At 57.9% G+C, this 20566-nt stretch overlaps 1 protein-coding gene across 2 annotated transcripts in view; it reads right to left on the bottom strand.

The window, feature by feature from the left end:
- SIPA1L3 (signal-induced proliferation-associated 1 like 3) overlaps positions 1-20566 on the bottom strand; it is a 168984-nt gene that overhangs the window by 39722 nt on the left and 108696 nt on the right. For both annotated transcript variants that reach the window (XM_004690584.2, XM_012730738.1), the window contains exons 5-10: positions 16979-17167; positions 16096-16270; positions 14582-14685; positions 12242-12399; positions 7970-8546; positions 2195-2469 (exon numbers count right to left, since the gene is read on the bottom strand). In XM_004690584.2, coding sequence (XP_004690641.1) covers positions 2195-2469; positions 7970-8546; positions 12242-12399; positions 14582-14685; positions 16096-16270; positions 16979-17167 — 1478 coding nt within the window. The remainder of the gene's footprint in view (positions 1-2194; positions 2470-7969; positions 8547-12241; positions 12400-14581; positions 14686-16095; positions 16271-16978; positions 17168-20566) is intronic.

The raw sequence follows: 20566 nt of genomic DNA, 5'->3' as shown, positions 1-20566 counted from the left end.
GGCGCTGGGAGAGCTAAGTTCCTAGCAGTAAGGAGGTGGGTCAGGTGGGAGATACCTGGGATGAGGGCACCACCAAACGGAGAGAGGGCACAGGGAGAGACTGCTGATGAGCGTGTCTACCCTGCGGACGGAAGTTGGCCAGCTCTCCCGGCCCTGTCAGGTGCATAGGTCCCTCTTTGCTTACTATGTTTGAGTTGATTCTGTTGCTGGAAACCAGAATCCTTATCTATTAATCATACTTAAGTGAACTGAGGCACAGAGAAGTTAAGGAACCTGTCCAAAGTCACACAGCCAGTGAGAGGAGAAAACTGGACTGTAATACGTTTATTCCAAAGCCCACGACTTCACCCACCATGCTCACTGGCCCTCTGCGGTGTTTGGGAGTGAGTCTGGGCAGATGTCTTGGGTCCCCGACTTTCCCTCGAAGGCATGTTTTTTATTTCCCCACAGGGGCATCTCAAGTGTCTTGAGAACATCCCCATAGGCCAAATACCTTAAGGTTAAGCCTCAACCCTTAACCTCATGACCACCTCTGGGGAAGGATCTATCACTGTTCCCATCTTGCAGATGAAGAAACGGGTGCAGGCTGCTTGCTGGGGGTCACAGTTACTAAGAAGCAGCGCTGGGAGTCCCGCCGAGGCGCCCCTGCTGCAGAGCCCACCTCTGCACATACATGCAGCCAGCCGGCTGGCTGACTCGCGAACTGAGGGTGTGTCCCAGTTCATTCACTAGCTCCTGGGGCCAAGGCCTCAACTCTTCTCTGAGCAGCTTGGGCCACCTCTGGGGGCTGCTAGGGAACTGTGCTGCCCTGAGTTTATCCTGCCTTCCCAGGATAAATTATACCTCAGAGCAACCAAACAGTAACTGAAGGGGAGTTCTTTCTAGAAGAATTCCAGCCAGTAGATGAGAAAGGGATAGTGGAATTTAGAACCTGCCACTGCGGCTCACCACTCGTGGCAGCGACATCACAAATGGCTGAAAGCGGAAAGCCCGTGTATGACAACGGGTCGGGCGGCTCACTCGGAGTCACTCTCACACAGGGACACCCAGACACGTGGGGCCCCCCGAGGGACACGCCCACAAGAAGGCATTGAAGCAGAATCTAATTTCACGGCTGTATCAAACCTCAATTATGTGCTAGAGATGGAGCTAACGAGGAGGCTGGGGGAGGGGCAGCTCTAAATCCAGGAAGTGGGAAACTCTAAGGACAGGTGACCTGGTTTCTTTGCAAAATTGCAAGGAAGAGAAAAAAAAAGTGGGAGGGAGGGGAAACTTAAGAGATTCAAAGAGCCTGCAGCGCCTCATTAGCCAAATATAATAGGAACATCCTGATTAGTTAAACAACTGCCTTGAAAAATGTCTCTGATATGGAGAAAGTTAAAGAGAGATGGGACAGTTCCTATTGAATTATTATTAAAAAACTCAAGAACAATGATAATTTTTAGAAGGTCCTCGTGGGACACATATCTTCCAAGGTCTGGGATGGGATCCAGTAACCCAGGATGGGGAGGTCTGAAGGTTTAAAAAGAATGAGAAGAAGCTGGTCAGGTGGCGATGAAATGCTGGAACGGGGGAGGGTCTCAGTGTACTTTCTGCAGGTTTGAAATGTTCTACTGAAAAATTAAATATTGAAAGAAACCAGGTCCACACTGAACTCCCACTATAAAACCTGGGCTCGCCCTGGGTCCTCCGTCTCGGGATGGGCCCCCATGCCACTTGCCCCTTCCCCCACTGCTCGCCAGCCAGGGGCTCCCGGGGTGGCAGGAACTGGCCACACAGACCTGCCCTCTGCTGGCCCAGAAACCCATATGGCTGCCTCTGCTCCGACAGGCCATCTCATCATGGTCTGATCTTTCCATCAGTCGATCAGCTGGACAGACCCTTTGTTGTGTCACCTGAGGGCCCGGCAAGTCAAGTGGCTGCCACATAGTAGGGATTCAACAAACACACTGAACAGAAGCGTGTGTGCCTTCAGCCAGGTTACCTTTAACGCAGTGCGCGTCATCCAGTGGATGGGAGAAGTGGGGTACCTGCCTCGGGTTGGGTGGAGGCGGGGGGGGGGTCTGCAGAGTCTCTGAGGTGTTGGCTGACACACCCAGGGCCCACATCCTGCCTCAGGCAAAGAAAAGGCCGGCTGCGGGTGACTGTGCAGGGGGCAGGGAGGGGTGTATGGGACAGGCCAGGCCTGCCTTACCTCCGGGGCGTGCCGTCGTCGAAGGGCGGGATGATGACCACCTTGACTGTGACGGAGGTGCGCAGCAGGTCGATCATCTGGTCGTGCGTCAGGGTGACCACGGCCACCTTGCAGATCTCCACCAGCCGGCTGCCCTGCCGGAGGCCGGCCTGCCAGGCAAACCCGTAGTCCTCCACCTCGGCCACTGTGCCATCGTACTTGACGTGGAAGCCTAGCTGGCCCAGCCCGTTCCGCCGCAGGGTCATGTCCACCGTCTCCCAGCCACTGGTCATTACCTGCAGGCGGACAGGCAGGTTCAGCCTCAGAGTCCTGTGTCCCACCCAACTGATCAGCTGTACCCCACTGCCCCTCTCAGGAGACACTGGGGCACAGCAGCGTGCACACCCACCCGGCCCCAGCAGGGGGTTCCTGATTTCTGGAGGATACGTGACTGCTTCTTACCACAGAGGTCCTGCTCTCCCTCCATCCCTGCGTGAGGCAGGGCTGCATCTGCACTGTGGCCCCTCGGCCCTGGGGCATGTTGGTAGCTGCGGGTGGAGTGCTGGGTGGTCAAGACTAGGGCATCTAGCTCTGGAGGCCTCTTCCCTTTGCCACAGCCACTGGGATTATGCTCAAGGGCGGCTGCTGGTTCGTGGGGTCCCCAAGTCAGAGAGACCCCAGGTGAATCGGAGATGGACTTGTAGTGTAAACCACACCTTTGTTGTTTAAGCCACGAATTACATACCCTGACCCGCAGGGCCACCTAAGGAAGCTGAGAAGCTGCAGCCCAGCACCCCGGGGTCGCTGGCTCATGCTCTTCCTGACATCACCCTAGGGGAGACAGCCCCTCCCCATCTCCTTGGACCACCCCCAAGCTGGAGCCGAGCAGACCGAGTAGCGCTTGGCTCCAGATGCTCCCTGCTGCATCAGCGCAAGTTCGGGCCGCGACAGCAGGTTCGGGACATGAACCTGCAGACAGGCGAGTTGCATTAGCGGTGCAGGGCGAGGCGACGAGCTTAGCCATTGAGCAGGTGACGTGGAGATCCGTCTGTCCTCTCCCAAAACTGCTCTAAAGGGTGCAACAGCTGACTCCTGTGAGGCAGCACCCCGTGGAAAGGGTGCTCCGGGGCCTCTGAGCCTGCCGGGCGGTGGTGTGCACGTCTGTGACCACTGCCGGCGGGAAGAAGTTCCTGTCACGGGTCGCTTCCACACGTTTAGACACACACACCTCCGTGCACACAAAATAATCCTTACAACCCAAGTCACACTGCTGAGGGCGGGGAGCAAGAAGTGAGAGGCAGGCTGGGAAAGGACTTAGCTGAAAACACGACCCACGTGGCGTAAGATCTGGATAGTAAGACTGAGCAGTGGGGATACGTCGGATTGGGGCACGCCCCCCAAACACAGTAAGGACTTACCCTGACTCACTGGGGGTTCTGCTGGGACTTACTTGCTCTTTTCCTATCTCACCCCAACAACTGTTGATTGAGACCCAGTCAATGACTTCATAGCCCGACTTGTTTACGTGACAATCAGAAATTACTGCGAGGCGTGGCAACGACAACCAAAACCGTTGATTTTAAAGACTGTTGTAGAAATGATCGTTGAAATGTTTACAGATGAAGTGACAGGATGTCAAGGATTTATTTCAAAATAACCAGGGGGAAGTTAAGGGAGGGGCGGGAGCAGGCGAAGGCCCCGGCTGTAACTGGCAGCTGGGGATGGGGCCAGGCGTTCATCACGTGAGCGCCTCTACGTGCACGCACGTCCGAAACCTCCTGTAATTAAAGAGTTTAACTGGCTTGAAGGAAAATCGAGTGTCATCAAAGAGCAAGCTGTGACTGGTTTCCTCCCAGCCTGTGATTCCTGATTTGGGAGTCAAAATTCTTCCCTTTGAAGCTGCCACCCAGATTCCAAAGACTGTGGGTTACAGAGGCCAGCTCCGTGCACCCGCCCAGTAGGGCCCACAGCAGCCCTGGAGTGCCGGGGTGCCCGCAGGAGGCTGGCCCACAGCGGCAGGGTCACCCCCCGTTCGCCCCTGCTTCCTTTTAGTGATAAAGACCCCCCCACTCCACCAACAAAGCAGCTTTAGTGGGCACATGGCTGCCGAGTTGGGGCCCCTTAGGTGTGGAATCTGACTAGGGCCACAGGATGTGAATGGAAGTTAGGAAGCTTCTAGGTCATGTTCTTACAAATAAAACCGCTTTTCCTGCGTGCTTGGCACTGTCCCGCCAACAGGAGCGTGGACAGGCTGACGCTCGGCTTTGGCCATGCTGAGAAGTCCGAGGCTGAAGGCAGAGGAGGAGCAGCGTGGGAGGGCGGCGAGTGCCTGGGCATCCCTGCCCCTAGGCCAACCTTGACCCGAGCGGGCAGGGCTTACTGCAGCTACTGACTTCTCAGTCGCCACCCCAGCGGCTCCAACTGTCAGCTACCCACTGGAGACTTTGGAGTCTTTGGCACAGGAGTCAGGCTAACCCTGGCTGCTCTGAGTGGCTCCCAAGTTTCGTCCCCTGGGCTTTCGCGACAAGCCAAAGGCGGCCCCGCCTGAGGAGAGGCGCTGCTGACGGTCCCTCACTTCCGAGGCCAAAAAGACACAAGTGAACCCGGGGGAACCCCTGCACACAGGCCCCCCTTTAAAGCTCTTTCTTCCGGGGGCTGATCTTTGTGGGCCAGGTCCTGGTAAACCCTTTAGGAGACCAATTTCATCTGCACCTCACTCACGAGGGAGGGACGAGTAGCTCGCTTTCAGAGCGGGAGCCGAGGGATGCAGCGGCCAGACAGGGACAGAGCTGGCGCAGCCCTGCGTCCGGCCCCTGGTCCTCAGTCCCGCTGCTGCCCCGCACTGTCCTCTTGGTTCAAGCCTCAGTTTGAAAGTCCTCAGGGGGGCCCCTCCTGCAGCCCCCAGGAGGCACGCTTGGTGCAGGCCGGAGACACCTAGCCCGACGTGCACTCGAGCACCCCCTTCCCGCGAGCACGGCCTGCGCGTGGAGCCCGGGGAGCCAGGCCCTCCAAGCAGCAAGCTAGTCACAGAAAACCCCCCGGCTGTTACACTTTGGTGACTGAACAGGTCTGCGGTGTGAGCTGGCACCCTGAGCGTGGGGTCCCTCGCATCCTCCACACCGCCTGAACCTCTTCTGCTTGCAGCACCCGCCCGGTACCAGGGCAGGCTCGTGATAAAACCCGTCTACTGCACGAAGGCCGTCCGAGCCCCCGCTGTGCTGGGGTGGGCGGGTGCTCCCCCGAGGACGCCAGAGACTGGACCCTGGCCTGGCCCTCGCAGAGGGGATGATGTCATCACCTCCGGGCCTCCTGGAAGGCCCTGGGCGCTGAGCTTCTGTGTGTGGCGGGGGGCCGCGGAATGTGCTCTGGGAAGCACTGTGCCAACAGGCGGCTTGGGTTGGCGTGGGACGGAGGGGCACAGAGGACGTGGTAGCACCTGGCACGGAGCCTGGCTAGGTCGCTGCTCAAAAGGCACAAGCTGCTGTCAGGATTTTGGGAGGAGACTTCACCCCGTGTGAGAGCTGAGGCTCTTAACTCTGGCCCGGGGCAAGTGATTCACCTCTGGGGCTGTGTCCTCATCAGTGAGGTTGGGACGGTGGCGGTCGCTTCTCCCTCGGTGGGCTGGAGGGAGACTGGGAGGGCCTGCAAGCGCCGAGCAGGGGAGCACAGCAAGTCCTCCCCAGCTGCCTGCCTGCGCTCTTCCGGTCGGGCACAGGTGTGCACATGGGCTCACCTGGAGTCCACTGCACACCAGCTGCTGGGCGTGGTGCTGAGGGCATGGAGGGAGGGGAACAACACACATAAACAGCCATCAGAGGCGGCACAGGCTATGCAGAAAACTAAGGTAGGAAAGGCAGGTGGAACGCGCTCAGGGCAAGAGGCGGCTCTGCAAATTCAGACACTGAGGCCTCACTGACCAGGTTGAAGGCGGGGAGCGAGCCAGAGGGGGCAAGTGCTCCAGTGAGAGGACACAGGCAGGGCCCCGAGGCTGCATCCTGCCAGGCACACTGGAGGAACAACGAGGCCTTCCTGTCTGTAGCTGCCAGAGCCATGGGGAGCTGAGGTCACCAAGGCCTGGGGCCACTAGTAGGGAGATGAGGTCAGTGAGGTCCCAGGGAGCCAGGCCAGGTGAGCCTCGGGGCCACCAGCGACCCTTCCCTGGAGTAAGCAAGCAGAGCGGAGCCACGGTCGGCTCCTCCTGTTGTTCTGAGAATGAGGGAAGCAAGGGTCGAGGCAAGAGACCAGCAAGGAGGCCAACGGCTAGCCCAGGAGAGGCCAGGGTGCAGGCTGTGGAAGGGGAGGCGGCAGCTGGGGCTGCCTGCTGGGGCGGGAGCCGACAGATGGCGTGGGGGTGTAGGAGGGGAGCAAGGCTGGCGCCGTGTGGGCTGACCATGGAGCGATGGCCTGTCCTTTGCCGGCCCAGGCAACTGGCAGGTGGGGCCCACTTAGGGCTCTAGGGTTCTAAAGACACCCAAGTGGGAGGTCGCTGGCAACAGTAAGACCCACTCTCGGCCCGGAGAGTCTGGGCCCCCAGGCTGAGACCCCAGGCCAGAGGTGGGGCCTCCATCCGCTCATCTGTCAAGTGGGGGTGGGACACTCCCTTCTCTGTGGGGGTGGGGGGGTGGTGGCTTGTGAGCTGGGCACGTACGTGTGGGCAGCACAGCGCCAGGGCTCCATAAGCACACTCGCTGACCCTCACCGCATCAGACGCACCGTGCAGCGCACCCAGCCCCATCCACTCCGGGAGGTGAGCAGGTGCGCAAAGCAGCCGAGGCTGGTTCCGGCCCCCAAGCCCCAGCGGGAGACGAGCCCCTGGCTCTTGTGCTCACGAAGGCTGGGAGTCAGGCAAACCGGGAGCAGGGCTGTCCGGCCGAGGAGGGTGAGGGCAGTCAGCAGCTGGGGCACGCCGCGTGGCGGCCCACCGAGCCGGCAGGTTTGTTGGGGCAACACAGCTCAACCAGTTCTTAAAACTTACTGCTCATGTCAAGGCATCATTGTTCCCATCTTTCAGATGAGGGAACTGAGTCACACAGCAGAGAAGGGACTCGGCTCCAGGCTCCTCCGCCCCTCAGCGGCAGTGCTGGAGCCAGGCCTGACCAGGGAAGCCGCCACGTCACGCCCATCACTGCTCACGTGACATGCCCTTCTCACCCCTCCCCTCCCCCAGAGCCTAGCCCCAGCCCCTTCTGATGCTCAGGACAGCCAAGGATGTAGCTCATGGCTTTCTGTAGCCACCAGCTAGGCCGTCACTTGACTCAAACCAACCTACCACCCTCAAGTCCGACCAGGGAGCCGGGCCTGAGCTGCCACCAGTTCTGGGTGAGATCTGTGTCCAGACCACTGGTCTGTGCGTGGGGATGTTAAAACAGCCACCTTTCTCTGGTGACTGACGTGGACTGTTCCCGCCATGTAACTGCTTGTCTGGTTTTACTGGGCTTTCTCACAGCCCCCACCCCGGGCCCTGGGCCCCGGGCTCCTGCTAATGCCTATCTTTTAATGAACTGAGACTCTCTTAACCCCCGACAGTTCTTCCAGAGAACCCTGACATTTAACCAGCTTAACCCTAACTCCCTACCAACACCTAGACTGAGCCAACAGGCCTCCTGTCCTCCCGGGTGACAGCGTGGAGCCTTGACCCCTGGCCCAGGCTGTGGGACCCACCAGACCCTGAGCATGGCAGATGGGGGAGAGGGGGCAGTCACACCCTGGCCTCAACGGGCGGGCTCAGGAGGATGTCAGCGGCGCCCGAGGCCCGTGCCCGGCCGTGACAATGCCGCCCATCAGGACCCTCCTTACCTTCAGTCTCTGCACAATTTCCCTTATGTCCTCCACGGAGCCCTCAGCAGCCTGCAGGGAGATGTGGTCCCCACGCCCATAGAAGATCTTGAGCGTCGAGGAGTCCGGGGTCCAGCCGATGACGTCGCCGCAGTAGCAGTTGAACACCACCTCCTTGGTGCGCAGGTCCAGCAGCACCACAAACTCGTTGGAGATGCCCAGAATGCAGTCGGTCTCCACGCCCTGCGTGTAGTCCTGTGCCGCCACCCTCCAGGCAATGGCCCCCGCGCTGTGCTGCTCAGCGCCTGCCCGGGCTTTGGTCTTCTCCTTCTTCTTGGAGGTCAGGGAGATGAGGTTGAACTTGCCCGTGGAGTCGATGGGTGTGTTGGAGACGCAGTTCTCGGCCAGGTCCTTGAGGTACTCCTGCCGGGTCCTGGTGGCCATGGTGTGGAACTTGTCCGACTTGTGTGCCGCGTTCTCCGCGTTGATGACCTTGGCCAGCAAGAAGTCTCTGAAGACGTCAGATTTGCGGAAAGTGGTTCCACTGGGGATGGGGGGGCCGAAGGGAGGCGCATCTTTGGATCGGGTCACAGCCATGCTGAAGAGGGAGAGATCGTTTAGAGGGCAGGGAACATTCGGCCCATCAGTTTCCTTGTTGACGATGGGCCTTCCACCTTGCGCGTGATGGCTTTGTTTGCTTAGGGCACAAACACGCATTTTTACTTTCTACATAGTGGACTGCCTGAACATCTGCTGAAATTCAAAGAATAAGTCTAGCATCAGTCAACTGAAGCTATTCTTGTTTTACAGACACATAGATTTCAGGGGCTGGTGAGATGATAGTTTGCCAGAAAGTCACTCCTTACTCTACCTTTGCGGGCAGGTATATCCCCACCCCAGGTACCCTGCGCCCAGGGTCATATGAGGAAGACCTTACAGGGAAAGGCCAATGGCTCTCAAGCAAAGGCACAGGATGGGGGCACGGGGCTTGCTATCCTGCTCCAGCCCCAAGGCCCAAGAGATGGACCTCTCTCGGGGACTCACTGATCCCAGAAAGGCTGAGGGACACCCGGAGAAGCCCTGGACTTGACCGGTGGCCTGGAGCCAAGGCCAGACAGACCCCAGCTGACCCGGCAGCTTTCTGTGAGCCAGAAAGAAATGCTCGTGTTTGCAGCCACTGAGCGTGGCAGTGGCTTGTCAAACAGCCTCATTGCAGGGATACTGGGTAGCAAGGTTGACTACACTTTGTAAGTCAAAAACATCTCGAAAATTTCTTATTAAGGAAGGATGGAACCCTTCCTACTTCATTTCTGTTGGTGATGACAGTAACGGAATCAGACAGCCACTGCGAGAGAACGCAAAAACGATCACCTTGCTTTACCCACTGCACTAACTAGAGAGGAAGACCTTAGTGGAGTTCTTTGCACGAAGCTGGGGTGAACCCCGTTATCTCTACTCTACCCCCACCTCCCTGTGGGGAGGCCTTCCAGCGTCAGGAGTGGGGTCTGCCCTCTGCCTGGGAGATATCGCGGTGGGTCGGGGGATCCTGGAGTGAAGGGAGCAGGCAGGGCCCTGGTGGATGAGGCACTAACAGCCAGACTGACAGTTTGCATAGAGCCGCTGGCCTGCTCTGTGAAGAAAGGACTGGAAGGGACCAGGGTGCATGCAGGAGACAATGGGTGAGGACAGATGGCCGGGGCAGACCCTGGCCACGGCCCCCAGTGCTGGCCGCCCTTGTGCAGCGCCTTGTGGGCAGCGCCGCCGGGGCTGAGCTGACACGCTGGCACTGGCACACAATGTGAATGCAAGTGGAGAATGAAACGTGCACACATCAGCCCAGGCCCTGTGGGTGTGGCGGGGTGGGGGCGAGGCCACCAGGCCCTCAGCTCTCACTAAATGGCGCCTTGAAGAGCCCACAACTTCTTCAGTGCTTGGCTGAATTGATCAGCCATCAATTTTGGCTTTCCCCAGAGTCCTGATTCATGATTTTAAGAATCCTAAAACTGCAAGCTGCTGAAGGCTTCCGGACAATGAACAGCTGGTCCCTCCTTGCGGCAGCAGGCAGGCTGGCTTTCCGGCCCGCGGGCAGCAGGTGAAGGAGCGTCTTCAGAAGCCGCGCGCCAGAGAGTGGCAAGGACGCGCCGGGGTGGGCAGGCAGGAGCCGTGAGGCCCCCACTCCACCTGTCGCTGTGATTCACTAAGTATTTCTAGGCTACTCACAACGATGGATTCAACGACATTCTCGCAGGGCCTACAAAGCCTCAGAGGACCGAGGAGGGGGCAGTCACCTCTCTCCTGTCCCGGCTGGCCGGGACAACGGCACTGGGCATGCAGTGTCCAGCCGGCCGAGCTGTCTTGAGGGCCCTCTGATTGAAGAGTGTCAGGTGTGAGACGGAAAGTGAGGGCCACCTCCACTGAAGGCGACAGTCGCCTCAGTACGTGGTTTTTACGGCGTGGCGAGGGCCATCTGGGGACACAGAGGGGTGGCATGCACGCTGTCCAGAGAGCAGCTGCCTGGTAAAGGGGGACTTCGAAGGAGCGGGCGTGGGAGGGGGAGGCTTTGGTTGTATTGCTAACATTTCTTGCTTTAAAAATAAAGAAAAGAGAGAATGAGAAAGCAAATTGGTGAAATGTTAACATCTGTTCAATCTGGTGGTAGGCACATGGGTGTCTGTCATATTATTTTCTGTCCTTTTCAGAATGGTTAAAATATTGCATAATGAAAATATTTTAAATTAAGTTGTAAAAAAAAAAAGAGGAGCGAGAAAACAGAAGCCCCTCAGGAACGGCCCTGCGACCCTGCAGAGGCTGGCCGGGAAAGGTGGGAGGCTGGCCTTGGGCTCCTGGGATAACCCAAGGGGGAGGGACACAGGGGTGAGGAAGGGGAGAAAGACCCAGTCTACGCAGCCTCTGGCCCTGGTGCCCCGAGTGGGCTGCCCCTTCCGAGGGTTGTCTATTACACCAACTCCATCTTCCTTCCCTCCCAGCTCCCACAGAACATGGTACCTGTACACACTGCCATCACCTTAGCGACCAGAGGCTGGGAGACACGGACAGTGGCAACCGCTGCTGGGTGTGCCTGAATGAGTGGGCAGGGCGGAGGGGGCCTGGGTGATGCACAGTGCGGCCACCCCGCTGCCACCTGGGCCCCACATCCAGAATCTGCACACCGGGATCTTCGACCCACCTCTCAGACACTGGCCAAGAGAAGAAGCCAGTAGATTCTAGAACTTCTACCAAGACTGTCAGTGCCCGTGTGCACATATCCTTTGAGGTAGTAACCGCACGTTAAGAAGCTTTTCCTCCTGCTGGATAGTAGGGTGTGAGCAGTGAGAGTATAAACAAAGCTGCTCATTGCAGGATGGACAGTAACAGCAGCAACAGGAAACTATCCAAATGTCCATCCATAAGGGGCGCAGGAGGGCTCGCATGCATCCACGAGTTGGAATATTATGCAGGCATAAATAATGAAAATGCATTTTATGGACTTCTATGGAAAGTTCTCGAGGACTACTGAGTGAAAAAACACGAGATGCACAATAATGCATGAGATATGCTATTAAAAAGGAGAAGAGCAATACTTCCAAGCAGTCACGTGCGTGCCCGAGATAACAGGGCCCACAGGGAAGCGCTGACAATGGCTGCTTCTGTGACAGCCATTGGGTGGCTGGAGTCAGAGCTGGGTTTTTTAATGCTGAATTTCATACTGCTTTTCACAAAATGGCAAATGCAATATTCCCTGGCACATTCGGCCCAGTTTGCTGGGCTGTTCCGGGGACCAGTGCTGACCTGGGTCTGGGTCACTGATCAGCTGGTCTCCAAAGGACACAGCTCTCCCCTCAGCCCAGAGCCAGGGAGCTTTCTGTTTTGGTGTGCAGAGGCCAGCCACTCCCTCCGGCGAGAGCCTGGGCTTCGGGAGGGAGCTGGCTGGGCGGAGGCCTTGTTGCTAGCTCGTCTGTGACCCAGAGCCCCTGGCTGCACCTCCCGAGGAGGGCTCCCTGCCTGGCCAGCCGCCACCCAGGGCTCCTGTGCCGTTCAGGCCAGGTGCCCACGTGCCTCTTCACCTCAAGCCAAACTGAGATGGGTTTTCTGTCACTTGCCACCAAAGGATTCCAGGCAAATACAGATCCTGCTGATTTCTTCATCAAAGCCATCTCTGGTTGCGAAAGCCCCCTTTGAGGGCGCGGGACATGTGTGCACGAGCATCCTGCTGCAGCAGGCAACACAGGAGGCGGCCCTGTGTGTGCAGGGAGGGGGGGCGGGGGGGCTTCGCGGCCCCGTGGAGGTGCGCACCTGTAGCAGACATTCTCAGTGCAGGGGTTGTGGGCTCGGACGATGATGAAGACATGCTGGAAGTGCGAGCGGATGTTCTTGGGGGTGAAAGGCAGCGCCCCCGGCTCCTGGAAGATGATGGTGACGATGTCGTTTCCTATGTGCCTCTTCCGCAGTAGCTGGTGAAGGGCAAGCAGAGCGGTGGCGTCACAGGCACGGCCACGGCACCTCCTCACTGTCTCTGGTCACACCTGGTCCCTCTGGCCCTGAGCCCGCCTGCAGCGCCACCTCCAGGTAAAGGGCAATCGCCGCCAGGCCCGGGGTCGGGTGGGGGCACACGCCATCTCCTTGTCACTGCCAACATCTCTCCTCCCGCCCCCTGCTTGCCCTCTGCTCCACCTCAGGCCCCTGCTGGGTGCCACGAGCCTTTCCTCCAGGCACCTGCACTGGCTGCTCCTTCTGCCCGGAGCGTTCCCCCCGACTCCCACGTGGCTCCCTCCCGCCCTATCTTCTTCAGGCCCTAGCTGTGAAATCACCTTCCCAGGGAGGCCCTCGCTGTGTTATCCAAGGTCTCGGCCCCCAACATGCCCCTCGTGCCTGTCTGCCCCCATCAGGCAACATTCAGCAACAGAGCACAGAGGCCTTTTCAGCCTTCCTTTCCTTTCTCGTCTGTCTCTCCCCGCACATGTGTGTGCCAGCAGGACAGGGCGCGGCTGTCTCCTCAGTGCTGGGAACAGCGCCCCGCACACAGCAGGGCACCCCACACACCTACAGGAGGGGAGTGCGGCTGCCTCTGACCCATTCGAGGCCATGTGTGGAGTCAGAGCGCAGGGACACCCAGATGCGGAGCTGAGGGGGCCGGGCACCCGCCCCCTCTGGCCCTGCTGTCACGGCCTCTGAGGAGGACTGTGACGACGGTGGGCTGGGTTCTGTTCACTGCTGAGCCACACTGCTCCGAGGCACCCAAGTTCCGCCTTCACAGAGCTCGTAAGAATCCAGGCTGGGACAGGACCTCTACAGCCAGGAGCTCCCGTGAGGGGCCCAGGGGTGCCCCAGACACACCGTGCACGCCCGAACTGCTAGTGCTTCATGGATGTGTGTGCTAAGCTGGATTAAAGTGCCAGATAACACCCGCCAACTGTGGCTGACACGCTGCCATGTTTTACGTCCACATCTTGAACTCACAATCTCATTGACTCTTCGCAACAACCTTCTGAGGTCTTAACTCGTCCGGCCCTTTCACTGAAGAGAAAACCTGGGCCCGGTGGCTAAATGACTTGTCCGTCAGTCACGGGCGGACCGAGCCAGGACCCCACTCTGCCAGAGGCTGCCCCCACAGCGCGCCCCCACACCCCCCAAAAGCCCACGCACTCGGACCCTTCCTGTGGTCCTTCTAGGGGGTCCTGCCTCATGCTCTGACTTTCTGCCTGAGTGCAGGGAGTGCTTTCAAGGACCCCGAGGCATGGGCCTGTCCCTCTGCCTCCTTTACAGAGGGACCCGAGGCTCGGAAAGGGGAGAGCTCACAGCTAGAAAGGGGGAAAGAAAGAAATGGAACGCAGGTCTATGTCTGCTTTTACACCACGCTGTCCGGTTGCCCGCCCGGCACCCCTTCCTCCTTGTCCAAGCCACACCCAGCCCCTGTAGGAAAGCATCTCCCTGGTCTCTGTCTTGTTTCAAGTTGAGCTGACTCCGCTCACCCTCTCTGGGCTGGGCACTGGCCTCAGCCTACCCACCGCACCCCAGATCTGGCATGAGACTGGCCCAACCAGACTTGGCCCTGAAACATTTCTTGGTGCCCTGGATGGAACAGCTCTTCCCCTGGCGTGGCTCTGCTGACAGACGTCCCTGGGGGCAGGGACACGGGGGTGTGGCTGTCGCTGCCTTGCCCCGGACGAAAGGCTGCGATAAAAAGAAGCAGAGGGAGAAATGGACAGATTCTGACACTGTCTGGGCCCTGGACCGGCCACATCTACCGCCAGTCCCTGCCTGGCACTTCAGATTCGAGGACCTGATACACACCCCCTTTCCTTGTGCCAGTGTGGGTTGCCTTTCTGTCACTGGCACTGAAAGGAGAGACGGACTCACTCTTCCTTTTTATTGGGCCCCTGAGGATTCAGGAGGCTGGGGAGGAGTTGGGGTAGCTGGGAGCACCAGGATGGCCGGAGGAACAGACACCAGGTGACACCTGTCCCAGGCTCCGAACCTCAGGGGACATGACCGTGCTCAGAGGGTCTCAAAGGCCAAAGGCCTCCAGCTGCCATGCAGCAGAGTGCCGGGGGAGCCAAGCCGGCAGCCGTGGGAAGGGAGTGCACCTTGGGGGTCACTGGTGCACCGGAGGAATCATCTGGGGGCCCCACTGACCTGCTGCCTGTTGTTGGGGGTGTAAGGGAGCAGGGTGGAGACGTGGAACATGATCTCGTAGTCCTGGTACGTCGTGTAGAGGGAGTGGGTTCCCGTGGAGTCGGCTGAAACAGAAGCACCAGTCAGCACCACGTTTCCAAACCGCTGGGCTCTTGCCATGTCCCACACACCATCTGCGCTAGGTTCTCACTTGGTGTTTTCACTCAACTCCACTCTTGAAAATTAAATGAATTTTGAGAAAAGGAAACCTTATGTTGCACCCACTGCACTGGGGAAAATGTTCAAGCCTAACAGGACAGTACCGAGGATGCGGAGCAACCGGAACCTGGGAGCGGGCTGGGGAGGCGTGCAACTTGGTGCGAGCACCGGGAAGACCACCTGGCGCGGGCCTGAGACCTGCACTTCCTCTTCCAAGGGCCCAGCCTGCAGAGATCCAACACGCGTGCTGGAGACAGGGGTGCGAGTACCCTCGAAAGTCAGTCAGAAGAACAGTAAGCTTGTGTATCCACATCGTGGGAAAGGACCCAGCCACGAGAGGGGCGGTCAGCTCCACGCTGAGGGAGGCCGCCCGCAGGGGCACCCATCAGCAAAGAGACTGGGGAGAAGAAAAGCTGCGTGGGACCAGATGGTGGTGATCTCTAATTTGACAGGGCATATGGTAAGGAGAAGCACAGCCAAGCACTGGCCCTCCTTTTCAGAGGGGGAAACTGAGTCACGGGCCGTGACTTGCGATGTGACAAGTGGTGAGCTGCAGCCTGGACCTCCGGGGTGTCTGGCTCCTCAGCATTTCAACAGCGCTCAGCTCTGCCTATTAAGGGTTTCGCATTCCTCAGAGGAAACAGATCCAAACCCCTACTTGTTAGCAACAAAGGCCCTGGACGGTGGTGCTGCAATGACTGTGTCATACCTACCGACCCCCCGAGGAAGAAATCGTCCCGCTGTTCTACCAGGAGACTCATTTTTGTCGAGGCAGCCCCTCCCCGGAAGCGGCGCCACTGTCCTGGACGTCGCGCCTACACTCTCTGCTTTTCCTCGGCGCTTTAGTGGAGCAAAACCCACACACGGCCAGGCCTGGTGCGTGCCCGATGAGCAGCCCCAGAGCCCGCCTTTCTGCGCGCCCCCTCCCCGTGCAAGACAAAGCAGGGGCCCTTGACAGGCTGCCGCCACGGCTCCGCTAGTCCTCCGCACCGTGACACAGCACCCACAGCACCCCGCTGGGTGCCCACACCAGCTACTACACGGCTCCAGGCACACGGGACACCGCCCGGGGTCTACAGGTGTGGACACGCAGGACCCGCTGGGATGCGTGTGTGCAAGGCCCCGAGACCATGTAGGGGGTGTTTTCACCCCTCATTAGACGACTCCGTGCCCTCTGCCTGTCCGCCAGCAGGCTCCCTGTGCCCCTGGTCACCTTGGCATGACCAGGCCCTCTGGCTGTGGCCCACGGGTGGGTGGGCGGTGGCAGCTCCTGGTGACCTCCCTGGCTCCCCCCACGAGGCCCAGCAGCCACTTACTCTTGACGTCGAGCTGGGCCGCGTACTTGGTGAAGCCCTTCAGGCAGACCTTCTCCCCGATGAGGGACAGGAACTCCTCGAAGGCGGGGCCCGCCCCCTCGTTGTTGTACATCTCCTCCTCAGAGCTCTGGCCCGCCTTGCAGTAGAGGATGCCCACCTTGTGCTTCCGGCAGAGCTGCGGGGGCAAGAGCGGCTTTGTGGAGGCCGGCCAGGCAGAGGTGAGGCCTTTCTCCAGCACTGAGCCCGGGCGCTGCCAGGGTCACGGCAGATTCTGCTCCACAGCCAGAAAGGAAGGGAAAGGCAGTGGGTGTGCCCTGCTCCCCCACCCCCTCCTCATTCCGGAAGGCACGACAAGGTGTCCACGCCACCCGTCCTCGTTCCTCCTGCAGAGGCTGGTGAGGCCGCGCTGTCAGTTGAGAGTTGCTGGCGGGCGGCCCACAGGAGGTAGATGGGAGCTGGATGAGTGTTTGTGAAAGGGAATTCTGGGGGGCTCAGGACTCAGCACTGTCAACACTTTTTTTGTTTTGAATGGAAGTTTAGGTGTGTACGTCACTGATTCCAGAACCTGGTCCCCAGTGACTGGCGGACAGACCCGGCCTCAGCACGGGCCAGTCCGACGTCCTCCTGGGGCTGGGAGCGGTGGGAGGGCCAGGGAATCCGAGGGAGCCAGTGTGCACAGAGGGGGTGACCCAGTCACATCTTGCTCTTGGTACTCCCAGAATTTGCCAAAAGACCCATCCATCCTTTTACTGAAATTAGCATAGTGTGTTGTCTTGGGGGGGGGGGGGGGGGCAGCGGGGTGTGAGTGAACAAGACAGAGGAGCTACCAGGAGTGGAGTGGGGTGCAAGCTGAGGCCCTGTGCCCCGCCCGGCCCCGGCTCACCCCTTGCTCGTCGAGCTTCAGCAGCTGCTCCGTCACCTTGGGAGTGTTGAGAGCCAGCCGAAGGCAGTGGATGTTGAGCTCGGGGATGACATACTCCAGGGCATCCTTCAGGGGGAGCCCCCGCCCCGTCCCGTGCTTGGTGGCCGTGGGCGTGGCGTCCTCCAGGATGGAGCCCCGCAGGGTGATGAGCTGCTCAGGGAGAGAAGGCAATGTTAGGGGATGCTCAGTACAGGGGGTCCTGTCCTCAAAGTGACATGTGCCATGGTCAGAAAGCCCTGGTCCTGGACCTGGACTTGAACATGCTGCCTCCTGGGGAGTGGCCTTGACCACGTGACTTCCCATCTCTGAGCTTCAGCTTCTTCCTTCATGACAGATCATGACCCCAGAGGGCCCCTGGGAGGCCGTAAGACAGTGGATGGAATATACTTTTATTTGTTCAGCAACTATTTAGGGCTCAACTCCTAAATGCCAGCCCTGGAGGGTAAGGCAAAGACCCCTGCCTCCTGGAGCTGACACTGAGCGAGGAAAGATGATGGATGAACTGGCTCCATGAGGCAGCCACACAAACAGACCTTTTCACTGTCATCACAATAACATTTCCGGAACACGCTACCGTGAGCTCTCAGGTGTTAACAGCCGCTTTCCCTGGACACTAGAACCGTCTTGATCTGTGGCACTGGTTTTCAACTTGGTTCCTGACAAAGTCATCACTGGTGGTTCTGATTCAGTGTGTCTGGAAGGTGGGGGGTGCATGAAAACATGCACACAAGTATGGACGCAGACATATATATATATGCATGCACAGACACACGTGGTCTCTCTCTCTCTCTCTCTCTCTCACACACACACACACACACACTTTAATACCACTCAGGTGACTCTGATGTGTAGCCAGGCTGCAAAGTCTAATCAAGCTAACCATGGCCATCTCATTTCCCTAACCCAGATGCTGTTTTCCAAGCATAGAGCTGGCCATAGTTTCAGCAATATAACAGGGTGTGGTAGGCCTGGAGAGGTCAGATTTCCCTCCCTGGGAAAAGGAAAGCCCCTTTGTACTCGCCCATTTTTTTTGGCTAGGGATAGTGGTGTGAGGATAAGATGCTTGGTGCTGTGGCAGCCACTTTGTGACCATGACGAAAGAGATGATTACAAAAGTCACAGGCAAGTCGATCCTTGCAGCTGCCTACCTCCAGACTTCTTGTGAGAAAATTAAAATAATCTCCTATTTGCATTTGCTGGTTACTCAGGTTTTCTGTCACTTTGCAGATGAAGCAACTTCTAACTGCTAGAACCTTACTGAAGAGCCGCATCTGTGAAAGAGCAGTTCATTTCATCGCATTCCAGGTACTGAAGTGTTATCTAACTATATGCACCAGTCTGAGTGGGGTGCTTTGAAAATCTTCATGGAAGAGAAAGCTGAAATTCCACGTTAGGTGCCTTGTCCAAGGTCACCAGCACTAGGTGGGTGAACCAAGACTCCCAGCCAGGCTAGACTTCTCCTAAACTCAGCGTATTTCTCCCCTTCAATTACTCCTTTTATTGGGAAGTATCATCTCCACACAGAAAAATGCACAGCCCGTGTAAAAGCAACTAAAGGAATTCTCACCGAGTGCACTTGGGGACTCACCACAGATCAAGAAATGCAGACTTCCAGCCCCCAGAAGTCCTTCTGTGCCCTCTCCTGCTCCCACCTTGACTTCTTATGTCCTAATTTAGTTCCGCCTCTTTTGAGCTGTGTGTGCTTATGCTTTCATGTCTGTTTTCTTTCTCAGTCCTAGGGATGAGACTCGGCGTTGTTGCTGCAAGAGGCTGATGCGTTTAACATGATGGATTCACCCATCCTCTTGCTCATGCATGGAAATGGCTCCTGTGTTTGACAACCGTGGACAGGGCTGTTAGGACCTCCTGAGCACCACCTCTTAGTGTGTGTGAACACATATTCCTGTGGGTTTATACCCACAGGAGAGAAACTGCTGAATCACCAGGCATGATAATCTTCAATTTTACTGAACAGCCAAATAGTTTTCCAAGAGGCTGGATCAATTTACACCCCGCTAGCTGTGTCTGGAGCCCCCTGTTGTTTTGCGTCCCCACAGGCTCAGGCTTCCACCAGCCATCCACACATGTGACGCCCCCCAGATTATGCCTGCCCCGGGCTGGGCAGAGCTGCTCCAGCACCACAGTCAGGGGTCTACAGTAGTGCAAGGAAAAAATGCTCCCCCTGGGGGGGCTGTTTCAGGCACCGAAACTACACTGGGCTATGGGTCAGAGACTGAGGATGGTGTTAACTGAAAAAATACACTCCTCTAAGTCAACAGACACAGGAGGAGGCAGGAACAGTGCGTCATGCCATCATCTGGAAGCACGTGACCCACCCTTGCCAAACAGCACCTGGGCAAGAGGCCTGCGTGAAGGGAATGTTATGATCTCGGGGCTGGGAGTGCCCAGCTCTGGCCCCAGTGTGGTGGATAAACAAACTAATTTCTCTTATGATAAGTAGGGCAGTCTTGAGAGAGATCATGAATGCAATGCAATGATGTCAGATAGTTTTTTACCCCGCAATCTGGGTGGCCCGGGGGCTGTGGATTTCAGGAACCAAAAGGCACTGCTTTGTAAGCCTGCTGACTGCCCTGCAGCGCCCTCTGCTGGGGATGGGGACAGCGTGGACCCGACCTCCTCGCTCCACACTGGAGAAGAGTGGCCGCCAGCATGTTTGGGCCCTGACAGAGGGTCACACTTACATTGCTCTAGATGTTTCCTCCTCCTCCGGAGATAAATGGGGCAGTGGCAAGTCACAATGAGCAGCACGTCTGCTCTCTACCAGTCCTGTCCGTGGCCACCTCCTATCTGGACTGTGCCCGCAGGCTCCAGTTTCCGGCTAGGGCCTAGTCACTGCCCCACCGAGCACCTCTGCCCTGCGGCAGCAGGCTGGCGTGAGGTCAGGCCTCTCCACTGCTCAGAGCCCACTAAGGGTTTCCGATCTCTCTCAGAATGAAATCTGAACCGCCTGCTCAGCCTTCTGGGCCTGGGGTCTGATCTGACCCCAACCACACGGCGCTGCCTTGTTGAAGGCAGTCGTCAGGCGAGCGGTGAAAGAGCCCGGGAGCACCGGGAGGTGGCTCCTGCTCACACTGGCTGTTCCTTGTGTGGCTCCGTCGCAGGTGAGGCCCTCCTGCCAGGGCGGGTGGTGTAAAAACCCTTCCAGATTTTTCCTGGGAGATCACTTGGCAGTGGGTTGGCTGGGTTCAAATGCTCGTTCAGCTCCTACCCTAGCTGTGTGACCCTGGGTAGGGGCAGGTGGCTTAATTTCTCTTGGTCTGTGAAATGGGGGTCACAGTGACTACCTCAAGGGGTTGGAAGGATGCAGTAAGCTAATCCCCAATCGCTCAGTGTGTGTGGGCTGTTTCTGTGTGTGCGTGCATCAAATATATAAAGTCACACCTGCAGTTACAATTTTTAAGGCTTAAATGGGATGTACAGTTGGCTCCCCAGTCTTCCTGCCACGTAACAGTAAGCTTTGGAGGTTATTTATAATACTACACACACACACACACACACACACACACACACACACACACACACACACAC

The sequence above is a fragment of the Condylura cristata genome, unplaced genomic scaffold, assembly GCF_000260355.1.
Source record: "Condylura cristata isolate star-nosed mole 26May11 unplaced genomic scaffold, ConCri1.0 scaffold00028, whole genome shotgun sequence".
In the NCBI taxonomy this organism is placed as follows: Eukaryota; Metazoa; Chordata; class Mammalia; order Eulipotyphla; family Talpidae; genus Condylura; species Condylura cristata.
This window is presented reverse-complemented; position numbering and strand designations above follow the sequence as displayed.